This window comes from Phragmites australis, chromosome 2 (genome assembly GCF_958298935.1).
Source record: "Phragmites australis chromosome 2, lpPhrAust1.1, whole genome shotgun sequence".
Classification (NCBI taxonomy): Eukaryota; Viridiplantae; Streptophyta; class Magnoliopsida; order Poales; family Poaceae; genus Phragmites; species Phragmites australis.
In genome coordinates, this window is record NC_084922.1 from 21933326 (window position 1) to 21948379 (window position 15054).

Sequence of the window (15054 nt, forward strand, 5' to 3'; positions counted from 1 at the left end):
CCACTAGCAGGGTGATGCGCACCCAGAGTCGCTTTCTAGAGGTTCAGGGTTATCTATCCAACGTGGCATGAATTTTTTTTTAACTCTTTTCAATTTGCATCAAGTTGACGCCAGAAGCAACTTGCTTTTCTTTTGAGCTTAGGGCCCCTTCGTGAACGGAGTTAAGATCAATAAGATTCATGCGAATGATAGTAAGTTGTGATCAATCTGATTGTTCCCTCTATATAGGCAAAAAAGAGAAGTAGTATTACTGCTAGTATTCCCATCATAAATGGAGTTAATGGTGCATGGAAGGCTGGCTGGCTTTGAGAAGAGCACGCAACCATTGAACAAAGTTAATAGTGTATACATGACTGAAGTAATTATAAGGGTAAAATAAACTAGATAATTCATAAATCCTTAAACGATAGTTTTTCAACACCCATCTAAAACTCTACAATGACACCTAATATGAAACCGGAGAGAGGACATGATAAGTGGTATTTGTCCAAAGTATCTGAATGTTAGATGTTATGAAAGGTTATTATGATTTTACTTAAAAATATGATAATAGATAGTACAACGGTCAAGCTTGAAGATAATTGTAGAAGGGGCATGCTTTGAGATACATACTTAATTAGCTAAGTGTCCGTGCGTTGCAACGAAAATATAAATATTAGATGCAGTAACATCAAATACAAATTTAAGATATGAAGATGTGGATGCACTATGAGAGCGTAATTGAACGAATACATCGGGAGCGATTCCGTAATTTGATTTTAAATAGGATGTGAAAAAGGAGAAGTAGATTATTCACTAATTTTCCTTATAATTTCTTCATTTATTTTTATTTAGAAAACATATCTCACATTCGTAGTTAGTAACGAGACGGGGAGGCTATTGGATGAGGTGGATAAAAAATAGATAAATTATTTAAATTTTAATGATTTTTATTAAATAAAAATAACCATTTACTTAAGCAATTTGTAGAACCAGGGGTGGCTATAGCCCCTTTGGCCACAAGTAACGTCCGCCACTCATAGATAGGTAAATTGCCATATATAAGTAGACAGAAAATACTAATTTTTTTTGCATATTAGCAATTACTCTTTTTATACACACTCTAATTTCACTCTTACATTTTTTAATGGGGATATAAATGAAGTGAATAGTTTCTATCCGTCCGATCAACCGTATGATACTTTTCGCTTCGACTCCGAAAAATTATAGAATAAAAAAATAATTATCTGATACATGTCTTATTCCAATTAAAAAATATAAAATAAGATATACCATGATCCGGATCCTTAGAAGCCGCGGCTCACCGGATGACCGGACACCAGTTACCAACCCAACCCAAACCTGCCGGTTTCCTGTCCCAAGTCTCGACACGGCAGGCCTACACGTAGACGCGGCGGCAGAGGCATTATCGCGCGCAAGCCCAGCCAAGGAGATAATGATGCCCTGACCACCTCGAAAGTCGACAAAGGCATTTCCGCACACCAACACTGCCACTCCATCAGTGCCGCACTCCGTCACGCGTCGCCGCCACTTCCTCAGCTCAGCTCAGCTCTACTGCTGCTCGTTGGGAATGGGCGTTGGGGCTTCCTGTCCTCCGCCATGGCGGCGCCACCTCCTCTGCTCTGCCTTCCTCTTCCTCTTCATCTGCCTCTGGTCAGTACGAACTTCTTGCCATTCCCTGCGACTCCGCCACACAGAAAGATTGATTTATTAGATTTTTTTTGAAAGATCGATATCTTGGGTTAAATCCGAAATACGGTATTATTGTTTTGTGTTTCAGTGTTCATTGCGATTGTTTCAGTGTGTTCATTGATTGGTTCGACTTGTTTTATGTTGCATCGGATTAGTAGTAGAATTGAGTTATAACAAGAGGAAATGCTTGAAATCTCTCAACCCTGGTGAGGATACAGGTTCAATGGGCTGCACACTCAATTTCTTCAGAATGGTTTTGGATAACTTTCCCAATCAATTAGTTCAGGGGACAACAGATAGTGCTTGAACACATTTCTAATTCCAGAACTAAAAATTGAGCAGATCCTTAGTGGTCGTAAATATCTAGATTAATTTTTGGCAATGAAAAATATCTAGAAATTTGTGGCGTGCAATACTGCAAATAAATGAGCATTCGGTTTGTTTATGTGTATTCATCATACTTCAACATTTGTTGGGAAGTTTATTACTTACCTCTCTAAAAAAATTACTTTACACTATTCCTAGCACATCGCCTCAAATTTATGGCCTAATTGCTGCCGCCTACTTTTTTTTTGTGGCTTTCTAAAAGTTCTTTTTTTTTGCAAATTAATTCATCAAGTATACTTGCTCTGTATTTAATATTTTTCGTTTGTGTCCAACATTTCTTTTTCCTTATACATAGCTTCAATCACGAGCAGATGATATATGTGGCTGTTTGTGAAAGTAGAAAAACTACAATGTATGTGCTTGCAAGTGAAGAACTTTAGTTTGAAAACTCCAATATTTGATCGATTGTAACCAGGGATACTCATAACCAAAGAGAAATTATTGGTACTTCAATTTTTTATACATGTGCATTTCAGGGGTACTTCCGATGCAAATGAAGAACTTGCTGCGTTACCTCCAAGAGGGTGGAACTCATATGATTCCTTTTCATGGATAGTGGATGAAAACGCATACATGCAAAATGCACAGATCTTGGCAGAGAAGTTACTCCCGCATGGATATCAGGTTACCTGTCAGAATCTTTTAATTTCTCTATTTCAAATAGCATAAAAAATATGAATAAATATAATTCTTATTTGTTCTGTCTCATGTCTATGGTAGTATGCAGTGATTGATTTCCTCTGGTACCGGAAGTATGTTGATGGAGCTTACACAGATTCATATGGATTTGATAACATTGATGAATGGGGTCGACCATTTCCTGACCTTCAAAGATTTCCATCATCTATAAATGATAGAGGGTTCAGTCAAATTGCCAGTAAGGTTCACGAAATGGGTTTGAAATTCGGCATCCATTTGATGAAAGGGATAAGTTTGCAGTCTGTTAATGCAAACACACCCATCTTGGACACTAAGACGGTATTGTTCCTCCTTTTTGTATGCTAGTGCATTACAACTACTGCTGTTTTGACTTAGTAATTTACTTTGGGGAGGCTTGCTATGTTTTTGTTCGTTTTCTCAGGGTGCCTCAACTTTGTTATTGATCCTTGTTAACATCATGTTGTATACACAGAGACTAATAATTCTTGTTAACTTTAAGTTGTATACACAGAACCAAGTTCTTAACCTTGTTCGCATCTGACAGCTGTGGAAATATTACCTTATTGGATTTTCAGTGTCCTATTATAATCTCATAGAGAAGCATCGTATTCTTAGAGAAAATTACTTATCTGCTCTGTTATACATTATTAGTATTTTTTATTAACATTTTCTGTAGTTCCATATCATCTGATATTTTGAATAATTCAGCTGTTCTGTTTTTCCTGCAATATTTGAACTTCTATCTAGAATTGAATATATATTGGAATCAGGGAATAGCACTAAAACAAAAACTGAATTGCAAATGAAGTCATGGAACTCTAGTTTATTACTTTTAGTGTGTTCTCTTGTGATTCTTTCAGGGAAAACCCTACATAGAGGATGGCCGGCACTGGACAGCTCGTGACATAGGTCTTAATCACAGAACTTGTGCGTGGATGCCGCATGGATTCATGAGTGTTAATACAGATATTGGAGCAGGACGGGCCTTCTTAAGATCCCTTTACCAGCAATATGCTAATTGGGGTGTTGATTTTGGTACGCTGTTTGTTTATACTTCAATCTGAACACATGATCCTATGGGTATCATAAAGAGCTCTCAACTTTTAGTTGACTCTTCCATGTGCTACCAAAGAAATTGTTTCATATGTACCATTATGTCTTTTTCACAGTGAAGGTTGATTGTATCTTCGGCACAGATTATAGCCCGGAAGAAATCATTATTATTTCAGAGGTAAATAACACCACATTCTAGAATTAGTTACTTGGGTTCAGTGAAATCAGTACACTTCCGGAATCAGCTAATATCTATATTGCAGCTACTGCAAGAGATTGACCGCCCAATCATCCTGTCCCTGTCACCAGGGACTGAAGTTACTCCAGCATTAGCTGAGAATATTAGCGATCATGTTAACATGTATAGAATAACTGGAGACGATTGGGACAACTGGAAAGATGTGAGTTCACATTTCTCTGTCTCAAGGTAATTTTTTAGCTTATGGTATCAAGGTAAATTGAACTAATATTCTTTATTTTGTTGTGTTTTATTACATACTTTTTATTTCATTCCTTAGGTTGTGTATGGATATTTTTCTAGTAAATAAAAAATTATGCCTTACTTTCCCTTTGCATATTGTGTACAGTTCCTTCGCTGCTGCAAAGAAGATCGGAGCCATTGGATTACGAGGAAAATCTTGGCCAGACTTAGACATGCTTCCATTTGGATGGCTTACCGATCCAAGTAATGATTTATACCTTTCTATTCAATTAATCCTGATCCTCGTCTTGCTCTATTAGCTTTTTAACCACGAAGCCAAATCACATTTGTCATAAGAAAAATCTGAATCATAATTGTCAATAAAATATACATGTTAGCGACTTGATACAATGTGTCATTAATAAATAGAGGATGCTGCTCTGATGGAGTAACAGACAGCCTTGATGCATGTTGTGTGGTATCTTTGCCATTCTTTATTTATTGTTATATTAATGCAAGTTCCATTAGTGCAGAATATGGTTATTTCAGTTTGCATGTTTTAAACAATTGGAGTTGATAGATGAATCATTTAACAAATTTCGTAACAGCAGATGCTGAGACAGTAATATATGACATATCATAATCTTTATAGAGGATGTGAAAATTTTAAATTAATATGGCCTTGATTTTTTGAACTACATAACATGTAATTCATCCGCTTGAAAGTTTTTCTTGAATCATTTTCTGATTACTTTATATCTAAATCATTTATTTCCTTTTTCTTTCTTTTTTCTTACGGATGTCTCATATTGGATATGCAGCTGTATGGGTAAATATTCAGATTTCATAGACTCGTAGCTGAAACAGGCCCTTTTCCTCTGTTAATGCAGGTGTAAATCAAGGTCCTCATAGGAAATCTAACCTTACACTTGATGAACAGAAAACTCAGGTTTTCACTCAATGAAGCGTCATTTCTTGGTTGAAGTGTGTTGTATCCACTAAAGTCTTTGTTTTGACCTTACAGATGACACTTTGGTCAATGGCTAAATCGCCTCTCATGTACGGAGGAGATTTGAGACACCTTGATAGTAGTACATTAAGCATAATTACAAATCCTACATTACTGAAAATAAACCACTACAGTAAAAATAACATGGAGGTACCTGCATTCAAACTTCTATTAGAACAGTTTGTACTTTGTATGCATTAATGAATAGTAAGCTAACATGGAGATATTTTCAGTTCCATTATGTGTACGTTGAAAGGACTTCCAACAGAGAACATTCTGATTACTTTGGGTCTCCTTATCATGTTCACCTGACAGAGAATGATGGTATGGTTGTCGGTCTCACTGCCTGCAGTGACAGCAAAGCTAATGGATGGTATATGCTTTCACAAGATGGGAAGCCAGATCATATATGCAGGGACTATGAAGTAGAGAATGACAAAAATATCTCATTTTGCTTGGGGAAAACAGAGCCTCTTCAGGCATCGTAAGCTCCACCCTACTCATATATGGAGAAGTACTCCCGCTCAATGAATTGCAAGATCACATTTTGTTCATTGCAGGGATCTCATTACCATGGGCAACAAGGAATATCAAGCAAAGTTCCATCTTGCAGTTTCAAACATTGATGATACTTGTTTGGATGCTTCTGCTAGCCGATGGCGCACTGCCTCAGAGAACAAGTTTCCCATGTTCTCCAGATGCAGGTGGCATGCAAAACAGGTAAAGACCCTACAATCATCATCATCACCACCACTACCACCACCAACTCGATCTTTTAAGCTGTACAGATCACATGTTTGAATAAATAGTAACCTAGGGGATAACTGAAGGTATACCATGTGTGACTTCAAAGATTGGTGACTTCAAAGATTGGCATATCAGGAAATACCACTCCTTGTATCACTGACATGTGCCCTCCAGAATGCCAAACTTCGGATTTTTACTAGTCAAGAAGTTGCTAAAGAAAAATGAGTATTTATAATATTTGGCAAAACTTATGGCATGATTACTCATACGAACAGTAACTGTAGATATGGCAGCTGAATGAGAAGGGAAATCTTGTGAGCAGCTATTCAAGATTATGTGCCACAGTGGAATCAAGGAAGGAAGGTAGGTCCATATTCATAACTTTGTTACTGCGAATTAATTGAAATCATTACATAGTCAACACAATTATGTATTGAATAGGTACTACTGGAGCTCGTGCATGGGTTGCAACTGGAAGTAAAGGTTAGTTATATTTATCCTACAAGAGATCCTGTGAATTGGATTATTCCAATGAGAACATTTATTACCGACGATGAATACAAGATAATTACCATATCCGGGCACCCAGGGTTTCCCGCAATTCTCGGAGCATATCTTTTTCTCCAAGAAGGGGATCCTTGAATGAAAGGAAACTACCCGTAGGTATCCAACGCATCCTATAAATAGAAAAGTTTATCTCAAAGAACGGGAATAACTCCAGAGGACGTACGACACTTCCATATATATACGGAGCTAGAGAGCCATGCAGAGGACAAGTTGAACAAGAGCTAATAGAAGTCGAGGAAGTCGCTCAAACCTTTTGACTAACCAGAAGACACCTGAAGCCGAGCAAGTAAGTCGGCGACTAGGTTTAGATCCATCTAGGCTAGCCATGTACCCCTTGAAACGGGTTCAGATCAATACAAGGCAAACATGATGTATGGTAATTATCCTCAAATAGGCCCGAATTTGTATAAAACCCCCCAAATGTTCTCATGTGATTCGTCTACTCAAAGCATCTCCTACCTCTTCAATAAGTTCGTTATATCGACGGTTTACAAATCGTCAACAGCTAGCGCCGTCCGTGGGGATGATGACAATATGCATTGAAGAGTTTGCATATAACATGTCGTCGGCGTCACCCAAGCCTTCGTCGAGAACTGGGTTTTTTTTCAGATGAGGGGTTCTACGATAACTTTACCTCTTCCTGGCGAGTCGATGATCGATCGGGTGAATTTCGACAACGATTTTTTCGATGACGATTCAAGCGATGAGGTGAGTCGATTTATGGATCAATACGCTAAAGATTACGTATCGAGTTTGAACCACTCGACTGGTAAGACAATTGTGAATGTTCGATTCACAGCAAGTCAGAATCAATCCCCGCAGCTTCTAACAACATGGATTGTCAAGATACCAACCCAAAGCAATCCGATAAAATCTTCATGATGGATCTGGACACTTCCTTTAGCAGAGGTTACCCTCGAGAACTTTTCACTATCGGAGACGGGAGTGACGGTCTAGATAATCATGATGACGACCCTACAAACAGGCATGGTCCTCCGGCTCCACGTGCAGGTGATGGTCAACACTAGATGAGCACACATCCCCAGATCCTTAACGGAGCACCAGTCTTACCGTCTCCCGACAATCAGCAGGGGGTTGAACGCTTCAATCTGGAATCGCTTTGAGGATCCTTCTACAAGAGGTCCTTATGCGCCCTCTGATCACAGATCTGGCTACCTCAGCCGGTAAGGATTGGATGAACTCGGCGATGGACTTGACAAAGAAGGTCATCATCCAAGTCGCGAGACGTATTGGGTCAGACCATGTAATCCCGCGTCGCGAGACGTATTGGATTCGGAGAGGCGTAACCCCCAGAACAAGGCTTCCCAGGATGGCAACCGGGCGAATAATTGCCGCTGAGCTTCGCTAGTCAAAGGTCATCCAATCAACGATTTATGTGAGGTTATCGATGACCGGCGAAGACATCCGAGGGTCTCCAACGGGGCTTCGTCTACCCCTCAGTGATCTAATCGAGGGATGTCCCGACATTGATCAAATCGGGACTGATCTCCGATCTCCATGGTAAAAACTCTCGAGGCTTCTGGAACCAAGAAAGGCGCCATCAACGGATGATTGACCTCTCTAGATCTACGAAACGTAAGGTGGCCAGCAAGGTTCTGTCCGAGACGATCGAGAAATACAATAGAAATACAAACCCGTTGAGTTTCTCTAGATCTTTAACATGACCATCTAAGCGGCTAGTGGGGACAAGAAGTTAATGGCGAATTACCTCCCTACTGTCCTTGAAGGAGCAGTCAGGACATGGTTGACCAACATATCATCGAGAACAATCTACACGTGGGAATAGCTTTGTGATGTATTTCGAGTCAACTTTCAGGGTATATACGTTCGTCTCGGCATGAAAAATTGTCTCTACTATTGTGAGCAGACGGGAAACGAAACATTGCGCGAGTTCATAGGCCGCTTCAGCAATATCCGAAACAACATCCCCAAGGTCAGCAACTATGATATCATACAAGCATTCACCTGGGGGGTCAGGAGTCGGAGATGCGTTGAAGATATCATGATTCAGGAGCTTGAGACGGTTAAGGAGCTCATGAAGATCGTCGATGAATCTGCCAAGGCTGAAGATGTGCTTCTCTTTGTCAAGGAGAAGACTCATGGCATCAAACACCCTCGACCCGGGCTTGAGGGCGATAGGGTCAAAGTCAAGCGCAAGAAGAACATCAAGGAAGGTAAGGGCAAGAAAAATAATTCTGAGAAGTTTTTGCAGATCTACCTGACACCCGTTTCGACAAGCGTTGTTCTTCTCAGGGAAAGAGCTCTACACCAAGCCCTGGTGAACGCGACAGTAAGCTTTAGTGTGACTTCCATCAGACCGACAACCACAACCTCCACGAGTGCCGCCTTTGGAAGAAGATGGACAAAGCAGAGGTCAAGAAAGCGGCCAAAGGAAAGAAGACCCAGTTGCGGCCTAGAGTAAGGATTACAGCTTTAGCGGCAGTGAGGATGACACGGGTCCGATATCTTTTCAGCTGGGCGAGAGGACGATCGACCACATTTTCTGTGGCTTTGCATCCTACGAGTCTAAAAGGCAGTACAAGACGGTCGCCTGAGAAATCTTAGCTGCCATCCCTAAGGGTCGTCACACCGTTAAATGGTCAAATAATGAGATCTCCTTCGGTCAAAAAGATTGCCCTGATAGCTTCGTATGGCCAGGTCGCTTCCCGATAGTGGTCGAGCCTACGATAAATAACTGCAAGGTTAACTGAGTTCTTACTGATGGAGGGAATTCCATGAACATCCTCTTCGTTTACGCACTCAAAGAGATGCAGATTTGGGTCTGCTATCAAGCCGATTACTCAAACTTTCCACGATATAGTCCCTGAATCTTCAGCCACTCCTATTGACCAAATATCGCACCTCGTTACCTTCGGGAAGCATGACAACTTTCGAATAGAAAAAATTCTGTTCAACATGATCGACTTCAAAACGGCATACAATGCCATCTTGGGAAGACCTACTCGTCAAATTCATGGCAGCCACGCATTACATGTATCAATGCGTGAAGATCCTAGGACTCGATGAAGTCATAACCGTCTGGGGCTGCCCGAAAGCAGGACTACACTATGACTAAAGGAGTCTAAACATGACCACAGAGCATCAACCCGACAAGCAGACGAAAAACTCGAGACCTAAGACAGTCATGAAATCTCACGGCCAAGTCAAAGTGGTTCCTCTGGACCCAGCGGGGCCATTCAAGACCGTTCGAATCGGCTCCCAACTGGACCCCAAATAGGAACTCGCTCTCATCATCTTCCTCCAGACAAACGCCGACGTGTTCGCATAGCAATTATCAGAGATATCCGGGATCCCTAGTGAGGTGATTGAGCACGAACTAGCTATCCGGCCTGACGTAAAGCCGGTCAAGCAGAAGCTTCGATGGTTTGCGCTCGATCAGAAAGAAGCCATCAAAGAAGAAATCGAAAGGCTCACCAAAACAGGTTTTATTTGGGAGGTGGATCACCCCGAGTGGCTCACAAATTGTGTCATAGTCAAAAAATCAAACGGTAAATGGTGAATGTGTGTTGACTTCATCGATCTCAACAAAGCCTAACCTAAGAACACTTTTCCTCTATCACGAATATATCAGATAGTTGACTCCACCTCGAACTGCAACTAAGTCTTCTCGATGCCTACTCCGGTTATCACTAGATTAGCATGCATGCAGAGGATGAGAAGACCTCATTTATCACTCTTTTTGGAGTCTATTGCTTTGTCAAGATGCCCTTCGGATTAAAGAATGTCGGTGCCACATATCAAAGAGGAATGCCAATAACACTCCGTGATCAGATTGGTCGGAATCTCGAGACCTATGTCGATGACCTCGTCGTCAAAACCTAAAAAGAAGGAAGATCCCATCTCTGACCTACTAGAGACGTTTAACAACCTATGCAAGAATTGAGTCATGCTAAACCCGAAGAAGTGCGTGTTTGGAGTCAATGCGGGGAAACTACTCGGTTACCTGGTATCATACTGGGGAATGGAAGTCAATCTCGAGAAGATCAAAGTTATTGAAGAGATGCAACTTCCCAGGTCAGTGCAAGAAGTTCAAAGCCTAACCGAATGCATAGCAGCCCTTAGCTATTTTATTTTCAGGCTCGGAGATCGAAGACTTCCCTTCTTCAAGCTACTAAGACAACATGAAAAGTTTGAATGGTCAAGAGAGGCTTATGAGGCATTAAAAAATTTGAAGCGGTTTCTTCCCTTTTATGCTAATTGCTCCCAACCCTAATGAAGATATGATCTTATACATCGCGGCCGGACCACGTTCTGTAAGTGGGGTATTGGTGATGGAAAGAGAAGCACAAGACAAACGAGAGAAAAGCCAGTGACTGGTGTACTACATTAGTGAAGTGCTCCACAGTCCTAAATAACGCTATCCGCAGGTGACTTTAAGCTCACAAGATTAACGTACCATCAATATTCCCACTCGGCGAGATCCTACACAACAGAGATACAATCGGTCGAATCACGAAGTGGTCTGTTAAACTCGGAGAATTCGACGTCCATTTCGTGCCTCGAACATCAATCAACTCGCAAGTACTCGCCGACTTCATGCCCGAATGGACAAAACCCGATCAACCCTAGGATGAATAATAACTTATCAGATGTATGAACTCTATTCTTCGACGGATCACTCATGCTTCAAGGCGTGAGGGTTAGGATTATATTGTTCTCTCCAACAGGAAAAAGCCCGTAATACGCTTTGCAGATCGATTTTCTGGTCATGAATAACATAGTCGAATATGAGGGTTTGCTCGCTAAACTTCGAGTAGCTTCTGCTCTTGACATTCGCCGTCTATTTATGAGAGGGGATTCACAGTTGATGGTGAAGCAAGTTAACAAAGAGTATCAAACCTCAGATAAAACTATGATAGACTACCTCGCGGAGGTCAGGATGCTGAAAAAGAAATTCGTCAGACTCAAGGTCAAGTATATCTCAAGGAAGGACAACTACCTTGTCGATAGTTTTGCCCGTCTAGCATCCTCACGATCTCCAGGGCAACCTGGGATTTTCAGAAAGGACCTCTTGAAACCGCCTGTGAAATCATCAGAGGACACAACTGAAGGAGTGGTGGTCTACGAGACCTATAATCAGCTCGGGGGCTTGTTAGGGACCGACACCCCAAAAGGAGTCGTAGGAGAAGTTCCGTGAATGGACGCAATCTGCAAGTAGCTTCAAGATTAAGTTGCGCTCGAGAATGATACACTAACCGAACAAATTTCCCGTCGATTCAAGATGTATACCTTGGTGGACGATGTTTTCTATCAAAGAGGTACTCACGGAGTACTCATGAAATGCATCTCTCAGAAGCAGGGTAGAGAATTACTCGAGGAAATCCATAGAGGGGTGTGTGGAGCTCACGCTTCCTTTCGAACCCTAGTCGGAAAGGCATTCAAACAAGGTTATTGGCCTACGGCTCTCCATGGTACGAGCGAGTTGGTAAAAAAGTGCATAAATTGTCAATTTCATAGCAGATGAGTACATCAACCTGCTTAGCCTTACAGACGATCCTTTTGTTGTGGTCATTCGCTACTTAGGGGCTGGATATCCTAGGGTCCTTCCTAGTAGCGTCCGGGGGCTTCAAGTTTCTATTCGTCGTAATTGATGCCTTCACCAAGCGGATTAAAGCTGAACCAAACGGAAAAATCACTTTTGTAGCTGCTAAGAAGTTCATCATGAAAAGCGTCATGACAAGGTTCAATGTCACAAGTAGGACCATCACCGACAACGGAACTCAGTTCTTCAGCATGACTTGAAGATAGAAACCTTAAGAGGCTACTTGGATTACATGTTTAAGAGAAAGACTGCGAAGACTGACTTTTGTAGCTTCAAATATAAGGGAAGAAACCAGACCAAAGTTTCTATCCTATATAGGCATACACATAGTTGTTGTTTAGCAACCCAGTGACTACAAAGTCTCCACCTTAGACTCAACTCCAGCATGGCCACACTTGCCAACTTGTCTTCATTTCTGAAAACCCTTGATCCTTTCTTGTCCAAATATGCCCACATAGGAGGGTTACGTTCAACCCTTGATCCTTTCCTTGGCAGCCCTGAGAACCTGCCTGATACCTTAAGGGACACGACCTTGCATATTATACTGGAGATGGAAAACCTTTTGTGCTCTGTTATGTGCATTACCAGGAAATAAACTACAGCTACTTTACAAAGCTTCTTCCTAACCCCTTTTCATTTTTAAAGTAGCTTGATTTATGTTCCTGGTTTTATTTAAATCCTCCAAAAAGATCTGCATGTTGTTTGACAGAATTTTACTTTCTAGGTTGAGGCAATTATGACCCAAATTTGAGTTATTTGTCTTTGACACAAGAACACATTTTCAAGAAATTGTCTCATACAGTCAGCATTTTCATTAATATTACCCAAACTCTGCAGCTAACTAAAACTCTAAAACTGAAATAGAACAGGTAACTTGACTTTACCTGAAAATATATTAGGTATGGGATTATCAATGTCCATTTGTACAATCAATTATGAGGCTAGAGAACTAGTAAAAATTAAATAATTATTTTTATTAATTCATCCGTTTTGCCTAATTCATCATATCTTTTGATAACATGAAAAATATACTTTTAAGGTAGAAGTAGGCAAAATTATGGTATATGTGATGAGATAAAAAGTCAGTAATGCATCATGCATGCGCTAGGAAAAGCTGGACTTAATCCCCTTCATTTCCAAAGCTGCAAATGTTTGCAACTCGCTCTAAAGTGTGTTGCTTGCATTCCTTCTATATAGCTGTAATGATCCTACTAGGGGGATAAACACCGCTGAGAGGATAGTCGGGCAGTGTCGGCTGCTATGGGAGATATTAGACTATTGGGGAGACAGGATTAGGAGAAGGTGGCTAGGAACTAGATTACAAAGGGGACTGGGGACTGGAAAAGGAGGGGAGATAATAGACTCTTGCTTGATTACAAAGGTGGTAGCTGTGCCTTATACAGGCCAAACTTTAATAACTTGACTAACAAACTCTAGATAGGATAAGAGCCTAACAAACCAATAGGTATACTAACTAATCTATCCTAGCCTCCTGATCCTGTCACGGTTACTGTTTACATGGGTTGCAGTAATTCCTGCCCATAACACAAATGGCCCTATTGGACTAAACATGACATTTCGCCCTCCTTTTGAGCAGCTCGTCATCGAGCTGCAAGGTGGTGGCCATGTTTGCAGCCCTTCAAATCCTTATGTTGACAAACGGTTGTAACGTCGGCATCCCATCATGTGAGAGCACAAGTCCCCTTGTCATGGATGTTGCAATTGTCCTGGTTGGGATATACTGTCAGAGCACCCGGTGAGCATTGCCCTCCTGCTTGACGGTGGCAAAAGGCTTCAGTGAGGAGAGTGGCAAGGGCTCCCTTGGCGCTGTTTCCGTGATCGTCAAGGGCAGGAACACAAGCGAGACATGGATGTTGTCATTGTTGGGGCCGTGACCCAATGTTGTTGGTGCCATGAACAGTAATTCCTTCATATAACACAAATGGCCCTAATGGGCTGAAGATATCCTAAAAAAATGGGCTGAAGATGACAATAGCATAGACATATTCAGAAATCAGATATTCAACAGTAAAAAAAATGATCAAGCAGCCAGATAGATTTTGTAATCCCAATTGAGATAGTTCCAGCTTCAAGTGAAAGCGATTCCATTTTGGTTTTTTTTTTTTTATGTAACAAACGAGAAATACCGTCTTGCTGATGCTTTGTCTTCGTGGTTTAGGAGAAATCTATCTTGCGTTCTTCAACCTCGACTCCACGAGCAGGAAGATGACTGTGAGAATATCAGACCTGAAGAAAGCTCTAAGGAGAACGTTCGTAAGAAAAAACCTGTGTAGCTGCACTGAAGTTTGGAGCGGAAGGTATCTCGGTCTCTTGAAGGAAGAGATTTCAGGTGTCGTTAATCCACATGGCTCCATGGTGTTCGAAATCATATGTTGAGATTGCAGCAGTTCTGTCATTGGGCGGAAAGTTCAGGAAGGTTGCAGTGATCATTTGTTGCAAGATCCATTCCTGAATATTGTGGGCCGTAGATCAAATATCTAAGTTGCTGGGTGCTGTTTGTTATTAGACAGCGAAAGAAATAAAAATTAAAGAGCTCAGCTATATTTTCGATTGATGTCCTAATGGACTCAACCGACTTCCGTTAAGTGCTACACATTTTAACTATTCGTGATTTAACAGCGAATGTCCAACAACACTCAATCAGAGGTTAAATCACATAATTGCGTCATCTTATCTGGAGGCAGACATGGCTATTTGTCCTAAGCAACTGAATCATTTCCCTCCTAAAATCATCTGGTGATAGCTGATAAATAAACATTGTACTCTGAGATCATCATAATAGCATACTTTATATAGCACCAACATCCAACAACTACTGAACAGATGCAAAATGAGCACATGGTAATGGCATAACTGAAGATCGTAGCAAGAAAAATGCAAGACCAGCATCAGGTCTTGAGCACAGGTAACTGC

General features: G+C 41.1%; 1 protein-coding gene across 2 annotated transcripts; it reads left to right on the forward strand.

The window, feature by feature from the left end:
* The first annotated feature begins 1435 nt into the window (after positions 1 to 1435).
* LOC133903316 (alpha-galactosidase mel1) lies at positions 1436 to 14809 on the forward strand. Of its 2 annotated transcripts, XR_009907217.1 has the most exons (15): positions 1436 to 1653; positions 2556 to 2703; positions 2800 to 3057; positions 3600 to 3774; positions 3909 to 3970; positions 4056 to 4219; positions 4380 to 4477; positions 5104 to 5162; positions 5238 to 5372; positions 5456 to 5706; positions 5783 to 5942; positions 6254 to 6332; positions 6411 to 6452; positions 13718 to 14040; positions 14300 to 14425. XR_009907217.1 is itself a non-coding variant. In XM_062344632.1 (14 exons), exons 1-14 carry the CDS (start codon positions 1571 to 1573, stop codon positions 14515 to 14517), a joined length of 1932 nt encoding a protein of 643 aa, XP_062200616.1. In that variant the 5' UTR covers positions 1438 to 1570; the 3' UTR covers positions 14518 to 14809. The 2 variants fall into 2 exon arrangements, 1 of the variants encoding a protein (XP_062200616.1); XM_062344632.1 differs by lacking the exon at positions 13718 to 14040 and having other exon boundaries at positions 1438 to 1653; positions 14300 to 14809.
* Positions 14810 to 15054: the final 245 nt, after the last annotated feature.

Bases quoted from the DNA above. Each gene is read 5' to 3' on its own strand.
- LOC133903316 (XM_062344632.1), top strand. From the start codon at position 1,571: ATGGGCGTTGGGGCTTCCTGTCCTCCGCCATGGCGGCGCCACCTCCTC. The intron at 1,654-2,555 runs GTCAGTACGAAC...TGTGCATTTCAG, and splicing joins TTCCTCTTCATCTGCCTCTG to GGGTACTTCCGATGCAAATG. The intron at 6,453-14,299 runs GTTAGTTATATT...TTCGTGGTTTAG, and splicing joins GGTTGCAACTGGAAGTAAAG to GAGAAATCTATCTTGCGTTC.